At 35.9% G+C, this 15721-nt stretch overlaps 1 protein-coding gene across 2 annotated transcripts in view; it reads right to left on the bottom strand.

Moving 5' to 3' along the window:
- The window catches only part of LOC121420229 (limbic system-associated membrane protein-like), a 34060-nt gene extending 18787 nt beyond the window's left edge, over nt 1-15273 (bottom strand). Inside the window, exons 1-4 of one of the 2 annotated variants that reach the window (XM_041614791.1) lie at nt 14670-15273; nt 10409-10491; nt 9181-9306; nt 7807-8013 (exon numbers count right to left, since the gene is read on the bottom strand). In XM_041614791.1, the coding sequence (XP_041470725.1) occupies nt 7807-8013; nt 9181-9306; nt 10409-10481 (406 nt within the window). In that variant the 5' untranslated portion in view covers nt 10482-10491; nt 14670-15273. The remainder of the gene's footprint in view (nt 1-7806; nt 8014-9180; nt 9307-10408; nt 10492-14669) is intronic. The other variant, XM_041614792.1, reaches the window with a different exon arrangement.
- Between the last annotated feature and the right edge of the window lie 448 nt (nt 15274-15721).

Genomic DNA, 15721 nt, shown 5'->3' with positions numbered 1-15721 from the left:
ATGACATAACAATATCATACATGTAAGTTTATATGTAAGCATGCATGATTATATTAAATGCCAATATACAAAAAGGGGAGATGAAGATTAATATATATTTGGTTGGTGTGAGGAATATACAATAAATATATTTAATTTAAACAACAAATTTCAAATTTAGAATCCCGCAAGATGTATTTTTTTTCATTTTCAAAATCAGCTTAATACACAAGTCTTAATACAACTGTAGACAGGTTCCTTTTAATTATACCCCCTTTTAAATTCCCCGATGCCGACATATATTACATCTGTCCTAAATCACACCCATGTCCGCAACTCGAGAAAATGAAATATGATGTTATGGCAGGTATCACATGGAAGAACTATCTGCTGAAATATTTATTGGGCGTGGCGAGGAGTCGTTCCATGTCTAACGGTATTCCCGAATGGTTACTCTAATATTTGGCATCCACACTGTCAAGAAAGTACAGGGTATTCAAAGAAGATTCCCGGAAAGGAAAGAGAACCGAGGGACATTTTAGTATGACGAAAATGTTAACGTGTGTACTTCTTTTCGCATACATTCGTAATTCCGAAGTTTCGTAATTCCGAAGTTTCGTAATTCCGAAGGTTCGGTTATTCCGAAGGTTCGTATTTCCGAAGGTTCGTAATTCTGAAGGTTCGTAATTCCGAAGGTTCGTCAATCCGAAAACGAAATAAGGTTCGTAATTCCGAAGGTTCGTTAATCCGAAAACGAAATAAGGTTCGTAATTCCGAAGGTTCGTTAATCCGAAAACAAAATGAGGTTCGTAATTCCGAAGGTTCGTCAATCCGAAAACGAAATAAGGTTCGTTAATCCGAAAATTAAATAAGGTTCGTATTTCCGAAAATGAAAATTATTCATTTTGGTAACAAAAACGGTGTTGTCATTACAAGATTACACGATATTATGCAATGATAGTAATAACGATCGATGATACATGCGTGTGTTGTGGCCAAAAGCATGTATTTCATTAAGAATAGGCGCCCTGATCAAGCATATATAGGCTAATTTCGATTTTATCTGAGCAATTGCTGCCTAAGCAAATGGTTTAAAGATGCAGGGGATCAAGTGTGTTGGTCGCGTGCGAGTAACCTCTAGATAATAGGATTTGTATTGGAGGGGATGTCATTTTTAATAACAGCTTCTGCTGGTAATAAAAATAAAATTAATACTAATAATGATCCTTGAAAGCGCGAATCGCAAGCTCAAACTAATGGACATTTCATGTAAAAAGACTTGAACTTAAACATTCTGAGCATTTTTTGTAATCGTGAGAAAGATGTGTATCTTTCTAAAGAATTAACTCGAGGGCAAGCTGTCAATTGTTTATATACTAACCTGGGGCCCGTTGCATAAAACGTTTTACCTGAGAAAACTCAGGTTGTTTTTACCGGAGTTTTTGGCTTGTGCTAAAGTCAATGGTGGAAATCAGACTAACCTTAGTTTTCAGTTTTTACCAGAGTTTTCTCAGGTAAAAAGTTTTATGCAACCGGCTTCTAAGTAATCTTTTAAGGACTGCATTTAGTGACTCATGAATAGAATATATATCTCACGAACTAAATAATGAGGGCGCGAACCGCAAGCTTAAAATTTGTGATATTCCACCTGAAAACTGGATATTTTATACTTTTTTGTAACCAGGAATGAGTTTCTCAATAAACAATACTTGATGCGAGCGAGAAACGTAAGCCAACATTTCCGATTTTTCAACCTGAAAACTGGACATTCTAAGTATTCTTGTAAAAAAATAATAATAGCTGGGAGAACAGTTTTCAAAACTGAAGTGGCTCCCCTGGGTAAATAATATCTATATCATTATTATCATTCTAGGCCTACATGAAATTTCCAAAAGTTTGAGCACGTGATTCGCTCGCAACATCTCACAAGGATACCCTTTTAACAGTAATTGACCAAAAAGGCGAAGTTTACATCTTCAGATTTGATTTTTTCCCCCACACCGCTTGCTCCCTACGCTCGCAGAAATGAAACGTAAATATATAATTTATCACTGATAATCTCATGGTGAAAATATACGTTTGCACCAAACTGCCCCTTTTGGCTCCTTTTTTGGCTTTGCCCCCCCCCAGGAAAATACGTTCCGCCGCCACTGGTTGAAACACGCATCGTCTTCATGGCTAACTGCAAAAAGTTCTTAAAATGTCCCCTTTAGATCAGGTCAGAGCTTATATATTTAAAATTTCTGTTTGCGCTTCTTGCTCGCAGTTATCATCTAAATTTAGTTACACAGGCATCTCGTTTTGAAGATCACAAACATATTGCCCATCATATAAGAAAAATATATAGCTCGCGCTCGCATTATTTAAAAAGGGTTTATCATGTTATTACATATTTACTTTATTTTATAAGTATAAAGCTAATTATTGACTGTTAGGACTACCCTTTCAAAGAAACAAACAAAAATCAACTTTAAGCTGCCGATCGAGGAAAATATGGCTGAAAAAATCCCCCCCCCCCTATTTGACGAAAGTTGGATCCGCCGGGAGGGAGGCAGGGGGCACTTGCACCCCAAAAATGAAATAAAAAACAGGGAAATGAATATTTTCCAAAATGGGAAAGTTCCTTTTTCAAAAATGAATATGCCGTTTTTCGTGTTTTTTTCGAAATAAAATACCCTTTTTAAAGTTTACAAGTTAAGTTAAGTTTTCAGGCTGGAATATTGCAAATTTTCAGCTTGCGCTTCGCACTCTATTCGATTGGTGAAATATGCATCCTAAAGAGGTCACTAAATGCTTTCTTTAACAGGTTCCTTTTCTGGTCAGTATGTTTAAGCTCGCGTTTTGCGCTCGTGTTAATTCTGTAGTAAGATGCGCATCTTTTTAATGACAACAGAAAATTTGCTCGGATATAAAAAAACTTATTTTCATTTTTTATTGAAATACCCTAAAGTTTGGGCTTGTGATTCACCCTCGCAATAATGCCATTTTAAGAATAATTGACCCCAAAAAACGTTTTACAACTTCACCTTTAAATTTGTTTTACCAAGCCGCTCGCTCATTATACTCTCCCGAAAAATAAAGCCTAAATATACGTTTTGCCATAATAAGAAATCATTTCAAAAAAGATTTTCTCTACTTAATCACTATCAAACACAATGACTTCAAGTATGACGTATGAGTTTCATTTTTTGGCTTTACCCCAAAACGAAAATTCGTTCGGCCGCCCTTGCCTTCCCATCCTCATAACAATTGAACGGCAACAGTGTCCCCCGCCCCCCCCCTTGCCTCTGCTTTCCCGGTTTTCATTTTTCGGATTAACTAACCTTATTTTTTCGGATTAACGAACCTTATTTCGTTTTCGGATTAACGAATCTTATTTCGTTTTCGGATTAACGAACCTTATTTCGTTTTCGGATTAACGAACCTTCGGAACAACGAACCTTATTTCGTTTTCGGATTATCGAACCTTCGGAACAACGAACCTTATTTCGTTTTCGGATTATCGAACCTTCGGAATAACGAACCGTCAGAATAACGCCACAAATGTTCGGATTAACGAACCCTTTTTCGTTTTCGGATTAACGAACATCGAGGTATAGGCAATTTACGTGTTTCGGAATTACGAACCTTCGGAATAAAGAACCTTCGGAATTACGAAGCTTACGAAGTGTAACCCTTTTTTTGAAGAGGTTGCAATTACATTCACAACATTATATATACATAAAATATATATAATAATAATATTGGTATATAAAACCAGGGAAGCCACTTCAGTTCTGAAAACTGTTCTCCCAGCGCGCCCTGCTATTATTATTACCCCGGCTTTAGCTGGGCTGCCTTGGCGTGACCACGTGAATATCCATTTCACCTTCATGGACATATCATCATAACTTTGTGATATATACCAATTTGGGGTAAGTTGATACATTAATTATGAATATAATAATAATAATAATAACAATAATAAAGTGTTTATTTAATTTGTTTGCTGGTGTCTCATAAAAATATGATTTTCAATTCTTTTGAGGTGATTAAAGTGTATGTGTAACACATGATGGCCCGTATTATCAAGGTCATGATGGCATTTAAAACATATATACAAGTGATATATTGCTGAAATCTCGAAATAGCAAGGGTATTCCTTGAAACGGGCTACCCAACTTTGGCAATAGGAAGGAAGTGACAAATCAATCAAATTTGAGTTATCGTTGTTTCTGAAACATACTTTGTATGTTTTACGTTAAGGCAAAATTTGGGGAAGAAATGATCGTTCTATAGAAAGATATTGTAAAGCTGTTAAATCGCATCGACGCCTATGTAAATGACGAACACACATGCTCATTTACAACAAATTATACTTTTGTAACTTCCCTCCTTATGCCCAAGTACGGCAGAATGATTGTTATGCGCTCTACTTCTTCAGGGATTTTACATATACCTGCATGCTTGTTAGTGCTTGTCAAACCGATTTTTTTCTGGGACACCATGTACACTCCTTCTCGCCCTAATCGGCTATTAATGGAGGGACAAACCGCGACCGATTGCTTGGGACGGTAGATTGAATTTCATTATTCATAGATGGCAAAATTAATTTCTGGCATCAATGCAATGACGAGCACACCTTTCATACGTCTATGGCTTGATAGGCGTGTAAGTCGAATATATTTTCAATATCGAATCGGGAAAGAAAATTGAAGACGGGGGTGTCGTGAAGATGGCGTCGTCGTGTTTCGAAGGTCGGGGTGCATTGTGGGACAATTAAGTCAATTAACTAACTCTCACACCGGCATCATTTTATTTGTGTGATTCTCCACTGGACATATGATTCACTCTCATAAATAATCAAATTTATTTAAAAGTGTGAAAAGTTTGCTACTACTTCACATCCAATTCATTACCTTACGTATTTTGTTATTTTGTCGTGTTTTTTTTTTACAATTGTAATTGTTGTTTTATTCTATTTCATTATGGAATCATTTTATCGATTTCATCTCGATGTATTGTATTTTTTTAGAGATGTGAGATAAATAAATTTGAATTTGAAGGATTCACACTTTTACGGAGTTGCTACAAAGTCAAGCTAGGCTTAAAGCGGCAACCTCGGCAACCTTCTTCAAACGTGTTATAGCAAATACAACCTAGTTCATATTTTATTGTTAGATATTTGTATTTGAATAGTTGCAGAAACAATATATAAATGAAATGAAAAATGACTTTCACAGTGTGGACACCTCGATACTGTGTGTTCACATGGTCACAAAATGGATTGGTTGAAGTTGCGATTTGTCCTGTTAAAATGTTCACATTTAAGTGTGAAGGAGTGTGTTCCACAGTGTGAACACAATATGAACATTCTGTTGAAAACTGTATACATTCCAGGAGGAGCTTTTGCACCAGTCTCACCTGGTTTAAAGGACAGCTCCACACAATATACAGTGGATTTGAATAAAAGGAGAAACATCCAACAAGCACAACACTGAAAATGTCATCAAAATCTGATGTAAAATTAAAAAAAGTTATGGCGTTTTTAAATGTCGCTGAATAAAAAAGTTCTATGTCCATCCTGGTCTGTATGCGTCCCAGAAAAAAAATGAAACCGAGAGTTAATGCATGGCTGATCGTCAACAAAACGGAGCGTCGAGTGAGTTTGAACGCTAGCCTGTAAAACCTCTTCATTTTATGAAATTATTGAAATTCAAGCCTTATTTCAAATAACCAGAACATTGTTATTCTTTGACCATTTTCTATAATTGAGGTATCAAATTAAAGAACAGATATTGGACTTTTTAAAAATGTGGTTTTCTTTTTAAAACCCAGATACGGCCCGCAAAGTGACTTTTTGGAATCCCATTTTCAAATTGTTTTTGCTCACTCATGCGTGAATGAGAAATGATTAAAGTAATTCCAAATGAAGGAGGAGATTCTAAGCTTTAAAATGGTAGGTCATTTGTCTATTGTATTTGTTATTAAGTTATGATAAATCATCGATAAATCTCAGTTTCGTTTTTTGTTGGACGCGCTGTATGAAATATTCGAATTTCATCCAGATTTTAGTGTGAAACGAAGATGTATTCCGTCCTAAACATGCGGAATTATAATTGACCTAACATTTTATGACTGTCAAGTTGGTCCTTATTATCAAGCCCGTTTATAGAAAATGAAATATTTTCTATTTTAAACAATAAAAAGAGACACCAGTGAATGAGAGACACCATGGACTCTCTCGTTTAGATGTCACTGAGTTGAGCATATAACTCCTTTGTGAAAAAAGTGAAAAGCAATGAGGAAAGAGCGCTATAGACATATGAAACATACAATGTGAACAACAATTGACATTTTCGGCTTCCCATAATTGTACACAATAGAACAGAGAGTAAAAGTTACCCAATATTTGGTAGAAAGGACAACATTGCGTAAAATTTACAAAATATTTGGTAACTTTTTACCCAACAAACATGCATGTTCCCATTTTACCCAATATTGGGTAAAATTTGTTTGAGAATGTAGCTTAGGGTTAGAACACGGCATAAGTTAAAATGAACCTCAGTTAAGCTGCTCATTATTATGTTTTTAAATCGTTTTGTATTGATCTGGGAAGCGTTTCATGAAAGGATTTTATCCGACAAGTCTTGTTTTATCCGACAATTACCATAGTAACAGTACCTGTCAGCCAATCAGAATCAGGGAAAGCTGCCAGATCTGACAACTTGTCGGACAAAAATGTTGATGAAACGCTCCCCAGGTCGCTCATTAGAATACAATTGTGCTCAGTCTTTGTATCATGTTCTATAAAGATGTTAAAAATGGTATAATATGATGATAATAATAATAATGATAAAAAACTACGTCCCGATTGATGCTTTGATAGAAAGATATTTATTTCAAGAGTAGACTTTCTCTTTAATATCTTTTTAAAGACAATATTACAGACTGAGGCACGTAATATCAATAGCGCCCGGTCTGTTAAGAATATATTGTAATTACCGAACTGTTACTGAATGACGTCGTTTACAAAGCGGCTGGTGATTAGGCTATCCCTCGGAGACACTTACCCCGCAGTCTCACCAAGTTCTGTCTATTACATATTTCATAACCAATCCGGATCAATTTAAGCTTGCAGGAGATATATAATGGAAAACACATGACATGGGGAGTGTGTTTATTTTCATCGTATAGATGTAGATTAAATATGTGACCAGTCACCCGAAATCCAACCACGAGTTGTAGGGAAAGGCTCTGTAAATAGCTAAGAAATAATTTTTTCTTCAAAAAGTAAACATTATGGGTTTTGCTTAACTGAAAGAATAACCCTTTTCCTTCAAATTTGAATTCTAAAGTTACACCCGCTTTTCCGGAAAATTTGGAAGATTCATAGAGGTTGCTCAAAAGGCACATATCATGCCTGAGAGTACTCCGAACTTCAAACATTTTGTTTTCTCCTTTGAACCACTCTCTAAATTTCTTTTACATTCAATCAAGTACATGTGTACGTGATTGCTATCAATTTTAAACATTGGATGCGCTTCATGAAGCTCAATAAAAATCTAGAAATTAATTTGGGGCGACTTCTTGATGTTTTTGGCGTGGTAGATAACATAGTGATACAAGTCCTCATTTTGCATTGATGACTTAATGCCTTGTAGAGGGGATCAAGAGAAAAGGGATGTGGAAGGGGGGGGGGGGGGGGGGAGGTGGTTGAAAGGGGATAGGATCGTGGGGATAAAGGGGCATGTGAGTGGTGGTAACTACTTTTTTTGGATACGGACCTTTTTAAGGACTACACGGTATCCGCCCCTGGACCTGGATACATGGGATATGCATACTCACAATTTACATTGACATTGAATTCGGCTTGGACCCTGCAAATCCTCTTGGATGAACTCGCCCGGCAAAGATAAGTCATCGAATCAGATGTGCTTAAACCTCTGATGGTCAAATTTGAACTTCTCGTTGAATTGGTTTTATTGTAGGCGATCGCGTAATTATCCGCAGCAGTCTGGGGGTTATTGTTCCAGAATATGTCTTCTTTTCCGGCTTAGGGATTTGAAAGGGGGTTAAAAAGGAGTGAGAAAAATAAAGAAAGAGGGAGAGAGAGAAGGGGGAGGGGAGTAGGGCAAAGAAAGGGGGTGGTAGAGGGAGGGTAAACCGAGAGGGTAGAGAACGAGTGCGTGTGTGTGTGTGTGTGGTTTGAGGGTGTGCGTGGGTATGTGAGATAGAGAAAGAGAGGGGGAGATAGGGTTGTTAGTGACAAGTTGGGGAAAAATTGAGAAAGTGGGACAGATTGAGAAAAAGAAGTATACAAAATGAGAAAGAACGATAAAAAACGGTCAAATAACTTCCAGAATATCGAGAAATAAAACAATTAAAATAACATTAAAACTTATATGTTGTCAGTTTAAGAAATACACTGTCTTATTCATTGTGAACGCGTACAAATTAGCGTTTATTAAGCCGAAATGTTGAAAACAACAAAGCCGCCATAATAATAGATGCACCTTGTATCCTCTGGAAAAGGCGCTATATAAATTAAATTATTACTTTTAAAAATATCATTCTTTTTATTGTTGTAGCTGATGTTGTATTATTTTTTTCTTCTTTTCCTCCTTTCCCTTCTTCTATTACTTCTTTCTTTCCTTCTTCTTTCTCTTCCTATTTTTCTTCTTCTTTCTTGTTCTTTTTTTCTTCTCCTTCTTCTTCCTTTCCTTCCTCTTCTCCTCCCTTTTAGTATCATTACTATTATTGCTATTATGAACTTCTCCAAAAGTATGTGCACTCAGTAGGCAGGCACTATTATTTTTATCACATCGTGTTTCCGATAAGTTGATTATTCAAAACTAAAGTGGGTACATATATATATATTAATGAATCAAAGTGGTAATGCATTGTACTTAGTTTCAACTGAGTTTATTTTGAACTCCAAATTTTCGACGTTTTAACATACGTCTTCTTCAGGGATCCATACAAGAAAGCACGTAATGACAAGAACGTATGAAGAAGACGTATGTTAAAACGTCGAAAATTTGGAGTTCAAAATAAACTCAGTTGGAACTAAGTACAATGTGTTACCACTTTGCTTCATTAATATCATCTATGTCCAACACGCGGAACGTAATATCGTCATATATATATATATATATGTGTGTGTGTGGGTGTGTGTGTGAGTGTGTGTACAATAAATTGTAAAGTGTTGCTTTAACTTACCATACCAGTAGATCTGGAAATCACTTGTAATATTATAGAATACACATGGTAAAGTCATTGTTGATCCCTCGTCAGCTTCGATTTCAAGTTCAGTAGACATGAAGACTGGTTTAGGGTTCTCTGCGCCTAGGGGAAACAAAATCTACTTTTACAATAATAATAGTAATAATTATAATAAAAAAAAATAATAACGCTAATAATATCAATAACAATAATAATATGCAACATTTATAGCGCTTAATACAGATGTTTCTAAGCGCTGCATACTATTTCCCCAGCTTTAGCACGGCTACCCTGAGCGGACGCATCGAGCATTCAAGGAATTCCTTCCTACCAGTTACCCATATACTACATCTGGGTGGAGAGTGGCAAATGTAGATAAATGCCTTGCCAAAGGACGCGAGTGTTTCGGTGGGATTTGAACCCCGGACCTTGTGGTTCAAAGTCCGAAGACACCTCTATTGTACTATACATCTACCGATGTTGCTATTTGGCCAGTTGCTACTACTACTACTACTACAACTATATACTGCCACCACTACCACTGCTACTACTACTACTACTACTACTAATACTGCCACCACCACCACTGCTACTACTACTATAACCATGATAACTACTATTCCTACTATTACAGCTATATACTTCTACTAATTCTACATTAGTACTTCTACTATTGCTACTTCTTCTTTTACTACTACTACTTCTACTACTACTACTACTACTACTACTACTACTACTACTACTACTGCTATTGCTACTTCTAAGTAAGTAATTGAAATAAGGAGTAAATTAATGAATACATAAATACATGAAAAATAAACAAATAAATGAATAAAGTTATTGATACGGCAAATCACTGTTGGCCCTCTGGATGATAATATGGTAGAAATGTCATCATAACCGTCATCATTTTCTTCATTATGATAACTAGTGCCATTGAAAAAAAAAACTTAATAGATTTAGGTTTTCTGGAGTTGTTTTGACCCGTGGGGCTGTTGCATAATTTCAGCAGCAAAACTGTTTGAAGTCTAAAGGCGATATCTTATCATTTTGCTATTCAACCAAATCTATAATTAACAACAATGGCTGAACTTTAGAAGATAATTTCGCATTCAACCAATACAATTGCTTTATGTCAGTATATTAGAAAAGTTGTATTTAAATTGCGAAGAGGAATGAACATGTAGGATATGATAGAAGTGGTAATTCTTATGATACTTCTTACAAGTAAGCTGTCCTGATATCACATCAACAAGGAGCGAGAAGGCAACACAGACGTAACAGAAGTAAGCCGCCATCTTAGAAAACCTGCGAACAAATACATACAGTATTTGATTATTTTTCTTTTAGAAAGAAAACCCCTTCTTTTGCATAGAGTGTACGGTATATACATGTGTAGCCAACGGGTAATGGGTGAAATTGAAAAGTTATTCATTTGAATACAAAGGAAACGCAATAGGGTGTACACAAGGAGGAAACGTAAAATAGTCTAAGATAGTAGGTTATAGTGATGACTAAATCAAGTAATAATCAATAACATGATAAGTTGGGAGATCGAAATACGAACAAACAATACAATAATTGTGTATGAAAATAATTCCAAATAAAAACGCTAAAACGTATTGAGAAATCTACTTTAAAGAAGTATTAATTAGAGCATATTACTTAAAATATATCGGTTTATGGGACGTAATATTGCAAGAATAAAATGGAAAACTATATATATATACATATACATATATATTATATATATATATATATATATATGCATATATACATATATGTCAAACATCTACTTCAATTTATGCGCGGAGATCAAACACTTTTATTGCAATCAAGAACGTAATGGTGAAAAAACGTTCTTCCTATTACACCTTTCACGCCTCTACTGCCATACCTAACACCTCGGATTCGAAATGTTCCGGTATTTAAAATGTATTATTCGTGAAAGGTGGTGGAAACAGAATTCCGGAAAGTGAAAAACGTAAAATTTTAATGGAATAAGGCAGAAGGTAGTCGAGAAGGGATCTAAGATTAAAGAATTAAGGTGCGTCAAGCATGTCAAGGATGTGGAAAGCTTTTTTGAATGATCGATATTCTTTGATTAATCGAGTATGTTGTAAAGGGATAACTGTGATAAGTAGACACGGGTATGTGCATGTGACAGATCGGGTATGTGCGTGTAAGGGATGTGTGGGTGTGTGTGTGTGTGAGAGGCTTATGGCTGATGCGTGCACGCACATGTGGGTGCTTTATGTGTTTTGGGGCGGTGGCATGTGCGAGGGTGTGTGTAAGTGGGTGTTCAGTGGTTTGAGTGTGGGTGAGGGTGCGTGCGTGTGTGTGTTACTGCGAGACGATTAAAAGGCAACAGAGAAAAAAATTAACGACAAAAGGAATTTCGCACTGTCTTAATTTCTTGAAGCTCCCTTTCCAGAAAGTGCAAAACGCTGTTTTTAAAGAAGGATTTATTACGTAAGTGTGTTCTCAAATGCTTTTGAAAATAGTTCATGTTTTTCATAAATGTTATTATTATTACCTTCCTGTCTATCAACATTATCAAAAACATTATTGCTATCTTCATCTTCATTAGATGACGACAATAAAGATGACAGTTATAATAATGATAATAATCACGATATTTATAATCCAAACAATTACGATGATAACGAATAATGCTAAAGTAATTGCCCTTTTAATAGTAAATTTCAGATTAAACTATAATACAATAGTATGACACATAAGCCCTATTCAAATTTTCTTGTAACATGTAATTGCGTTTGATAATTCTGAAGGAAAGAAAGCATTGAGATTTTAACCATCTCGATAAACTTCAGGGGCGGTATTCTGAAAATCGTGTTAACTTTGATGTTAAATATCTCTCTGATCTAACACTCCCCCAACAGACCCCCAAATCGGTATTCTGAAAACGGTGTTTTCTGCGAACTATCTCATTTCGTCGGGGAGGGGTGATGGTGGCAATTAAGAATGGATTATTTCAGACATAATGGGTACGAAATTATAGGAGACGGAGGCCCCGATCGATTGTGGTGGGGCCATGGGGCGATCACCTCAAGAAAATATGGGGGGGGGGGCAAACATAGCCAAGGAAAGGAAAAGGGATTTTTCACTATTGGCAACTTTCTTCGTATACTGATGCATGGGGGTCATGTTGCAGTCAGTTGCTAAAACTTGGAGTTCTCTCTAGCAGTGCCCGTGAATTATATACCCTCCCATGGGATTTGTACTGGGAACACCCAGTTCCAGTAAAGGTTGGTTAATATATTTCAACAATTCTTTTTATACATGATTAATGCTTACGTCACTCATTCATTCTTGCAGAAAATGTATGTTTATAAGGAAGACAATGAAATCATTTACTCCGCTTTTGGTCGAAAGGAGCAAATATCTGTGGTGGCATGAGCAATAGTTAGTACAAATGCTAATTAATTTGTAACTATTTAAGTTCATTCCAACTGGTTTCAACTGGAACCAATTGGAACCAGTTGTCTCCAATTGGTTTTAACTGGAACCAATTGAAACCAGTTGCCTCCAATTGGATTCAACTGGTATTAATAGGGGAATTGGAACAACCGAGATGTAGTTGCCTAATTGGTTTCAACTGGAACCAATTGAAACCAATTGCCAACTGGTTTCAGTTGCCCAATTGGTTTTAACTGGAACCAATTGGCCACTGGTTTCAATTGGAAACAGTTGTTCCAATATCCCTATGAAAACCAAATACAGGTATAATAACTTTTGTCAAACTAGATTTTGATTTTGCTGCTGTGACTGTGGCTTCAGATTGCAATATTGCTCCGAATGCCACAACGTTTGCATTTCCAGTCACTTAATTTCAATTCATTTCAATTTAATCAAATCAATTTCATTTTTTTTCATTTCATTCAATTTGTTTTCATAAATTTCATTCCATTTCAATTTGATCAAATCAATTTCCTTTTTTTGTTTCATTCCATTTGTTTTCATAAATTTCATTCCATTTCAACCCATTCTATTTCTTTTCGCTTCATTTCATTCCTATTCAAATAAATTCAGGTTATTCATATTCTAGATTAAAAAAGTATCAATTATGCATCATACCCAAAATATATAATCAGTGCAATTTCATAAAACAGACCAAATATGGAATTAATATGAAGGATAAAAAATTTAACAAGTATCCGTAACATAACTTTGATCCTAAAACTTAGAACATATTATATACATGTTAATTATCCAAAAACACATAATATTGGCAAAAACCCCGTTAATTACATACATTTAAGAAAGCGTACAAATAAAATTGTGGATCCAAATAAAGATGAAATATTGATTAAACAAACGTTAGTAAATATATTTACAAAACTTAAAAATAAATTTATGAATACAAGCTTAGAAGATACCGTCTATAGCTGCGTTTAAGTGAATGGAGAGATGGGCAGGCGTTAAATGGATAAGGAAGGCCTGCCAGTTCAACCGAACACCTTTGAATAAAAAGCATTCTTTGAACTCTCTATGATAGCTTCTCCTGACATTCATGAATGAATTATTAATCATGACCTTGAACTCATCAGAAAGGATGGTTAAATGGTCATCACATGAAGTAAAGGATAAATAGTACGTTCATCGATGATCAATTTATTTTTTCGTGACAAAGCTGGCGTTTCAACCCAGCATTCAAAATGACTACGCGTTCGTTTTTTTTTCTCAGCTAATGTTTTATTTTTCACTTATTGGGTAGAAGGACCATATTTAAGATGCTTTTCCTAGAGGGTGAAATTATGCCGGGGGGGGGGGGTGTGGGGGTCCAAAATCAAAACTTTTCCGTGTTTAGCTTTGTATCATAAAACGTCTTCTCATTTACCAAATTCTGATATTCAATGAAAAATGAAACCCAAACTCATGCAGTAAGAATTTCTACATCATTAAAAAGCCGCAGTCATATTCATAACAAATAATGACAGTACTTAACTGATATGCTTACCACCAATCATACAACGTTACAAAATGATGTCAAGGAAAAAAGAAATTTTGTTTCACAATCATAATCATTCTTTAAAAAGTTTTACAAAAGATAGTCCTCTGATTCGTGATGGAAAACGATAAAAACTTCAAAAATCACATGGAATCAACATAATTTAGTTCCTAGACGTCACAACTGGGCGTTGTGGCGTGCGCCTGTAATCCAAGCTGTGGGGAAGTTACAAACGGATGCAGAGGTTCGAGCTCTGGTCACGTTGAAGGTCGGTCCCAGACGTAAAAAATCATACCTGATTGATAGCCTGACAAAACTCAAACACACACACACTCACGGAATAAATAACATATAAGGAAAAGAAAACACACACACACACTGTATTTAAATCGTAATCCGTAACATATTTTAAAATGTTAAAATATTGATCCCTGATCATGAATAAAAAAAACACACATACGAACGAAACTAATCAACAGTTCTTGATTAAAACAAATTTAACAGGAATACTCACCTGATATCCCGAAGCGATTTAAAGCGACCAATATTATTGTTATTATACGTCACGAATTCCAGAAAAGGAATCTTTGCTTAACAATGGTAATCCGTAAGAAGTAAATGATTGTTCGTCAATCGTAGATGGTTACAATAACCACGGCGCTTCAACAAGTCCCCACCACCAAGCAGACATCAGACATTGAGATGATTTGATAGATGTCCAAGGCAGCATCCGAGTCAGACTTGAGTGAGATGTATTATTTAGTCACCCTTCAATCCCGGCGTGGGATCGTTACCAGGTACGCACGAAATAGAAGTATTACCCAACATCCGAACCGAGTCCGTAAGTCATGGGAAGACATGAATGATGTGTGTGCACCCGCAGAAAGACAGTTAGCCTACACATTGAGAGTGAGGTATTAAGTAGAACACGCTGATGAAGAATGAGCGTGCAGAGTATGCCAATGGCAGGTTTTGGCGCAGTTTTGTTGGTGGCATGGCATTCGCACGCTCTATGAAGTGTGGATCCGCCCCACTACACTATACTGGGCTACAGAGTTTGAAAAGGTCGTTATATGGAAGTTCGTTTAAACTAAGAAATCAAGGATAAGTTGTGTACCTTTACTGAAACAGTGGCTTTACTGGGATTTAATCATGCACCAGTTACTTATCAACGTAGGATTAGTCTATTGTTACTGGGGGTGCTGAGCCCGGGTGCTGAGCATTGTTACAGAACCCCCTGTAACAATAGATAATCCTCCGTGGCCAGGTCCATGTCATACATACACCCTTTATGACAAGACGGGCGAAATTTCACTTTTTGTTATTTAGTAGGCTTGTTAAGAGGTTGAACGCTGCATTTTTGAGTGCAAATGTCCCACTTGGCACAAATGTTCCTTGAGTCAAAAGAAAAAGATTCATCCAAAGAGACATGCTGTATCTATGCAAATAAGCAAGTAATTTGCATAAATTTGCATATTATGTCAATATAGTATAAACAAGTAATTCAGAATATATATTTCACCAGAACTGCCCTAAAATTGGAAATAAAGACTTAGGGTAAGACAG

The sequence above is a fragment of the Lytechinus variegatus genome, chromosome 8 (genome assembly GCF_018143015.1).
Source record: "Lytechinus variegatus isolate NC3 chromosome 8, Lvar_3.0, whole genome shotgun sequence".
NCBI lineage: Eukaryota > Metazoa > Echinodermata > Echinoidea > Temnopleuroida > Toxopneustidae > Lytechinus > Lytechinus variegatus.
The sequence above is the reverse complement of the archived record's forward strand: the minus strand, read 5'-3'. Positions and strand labels throughout refer to the sequence as shown.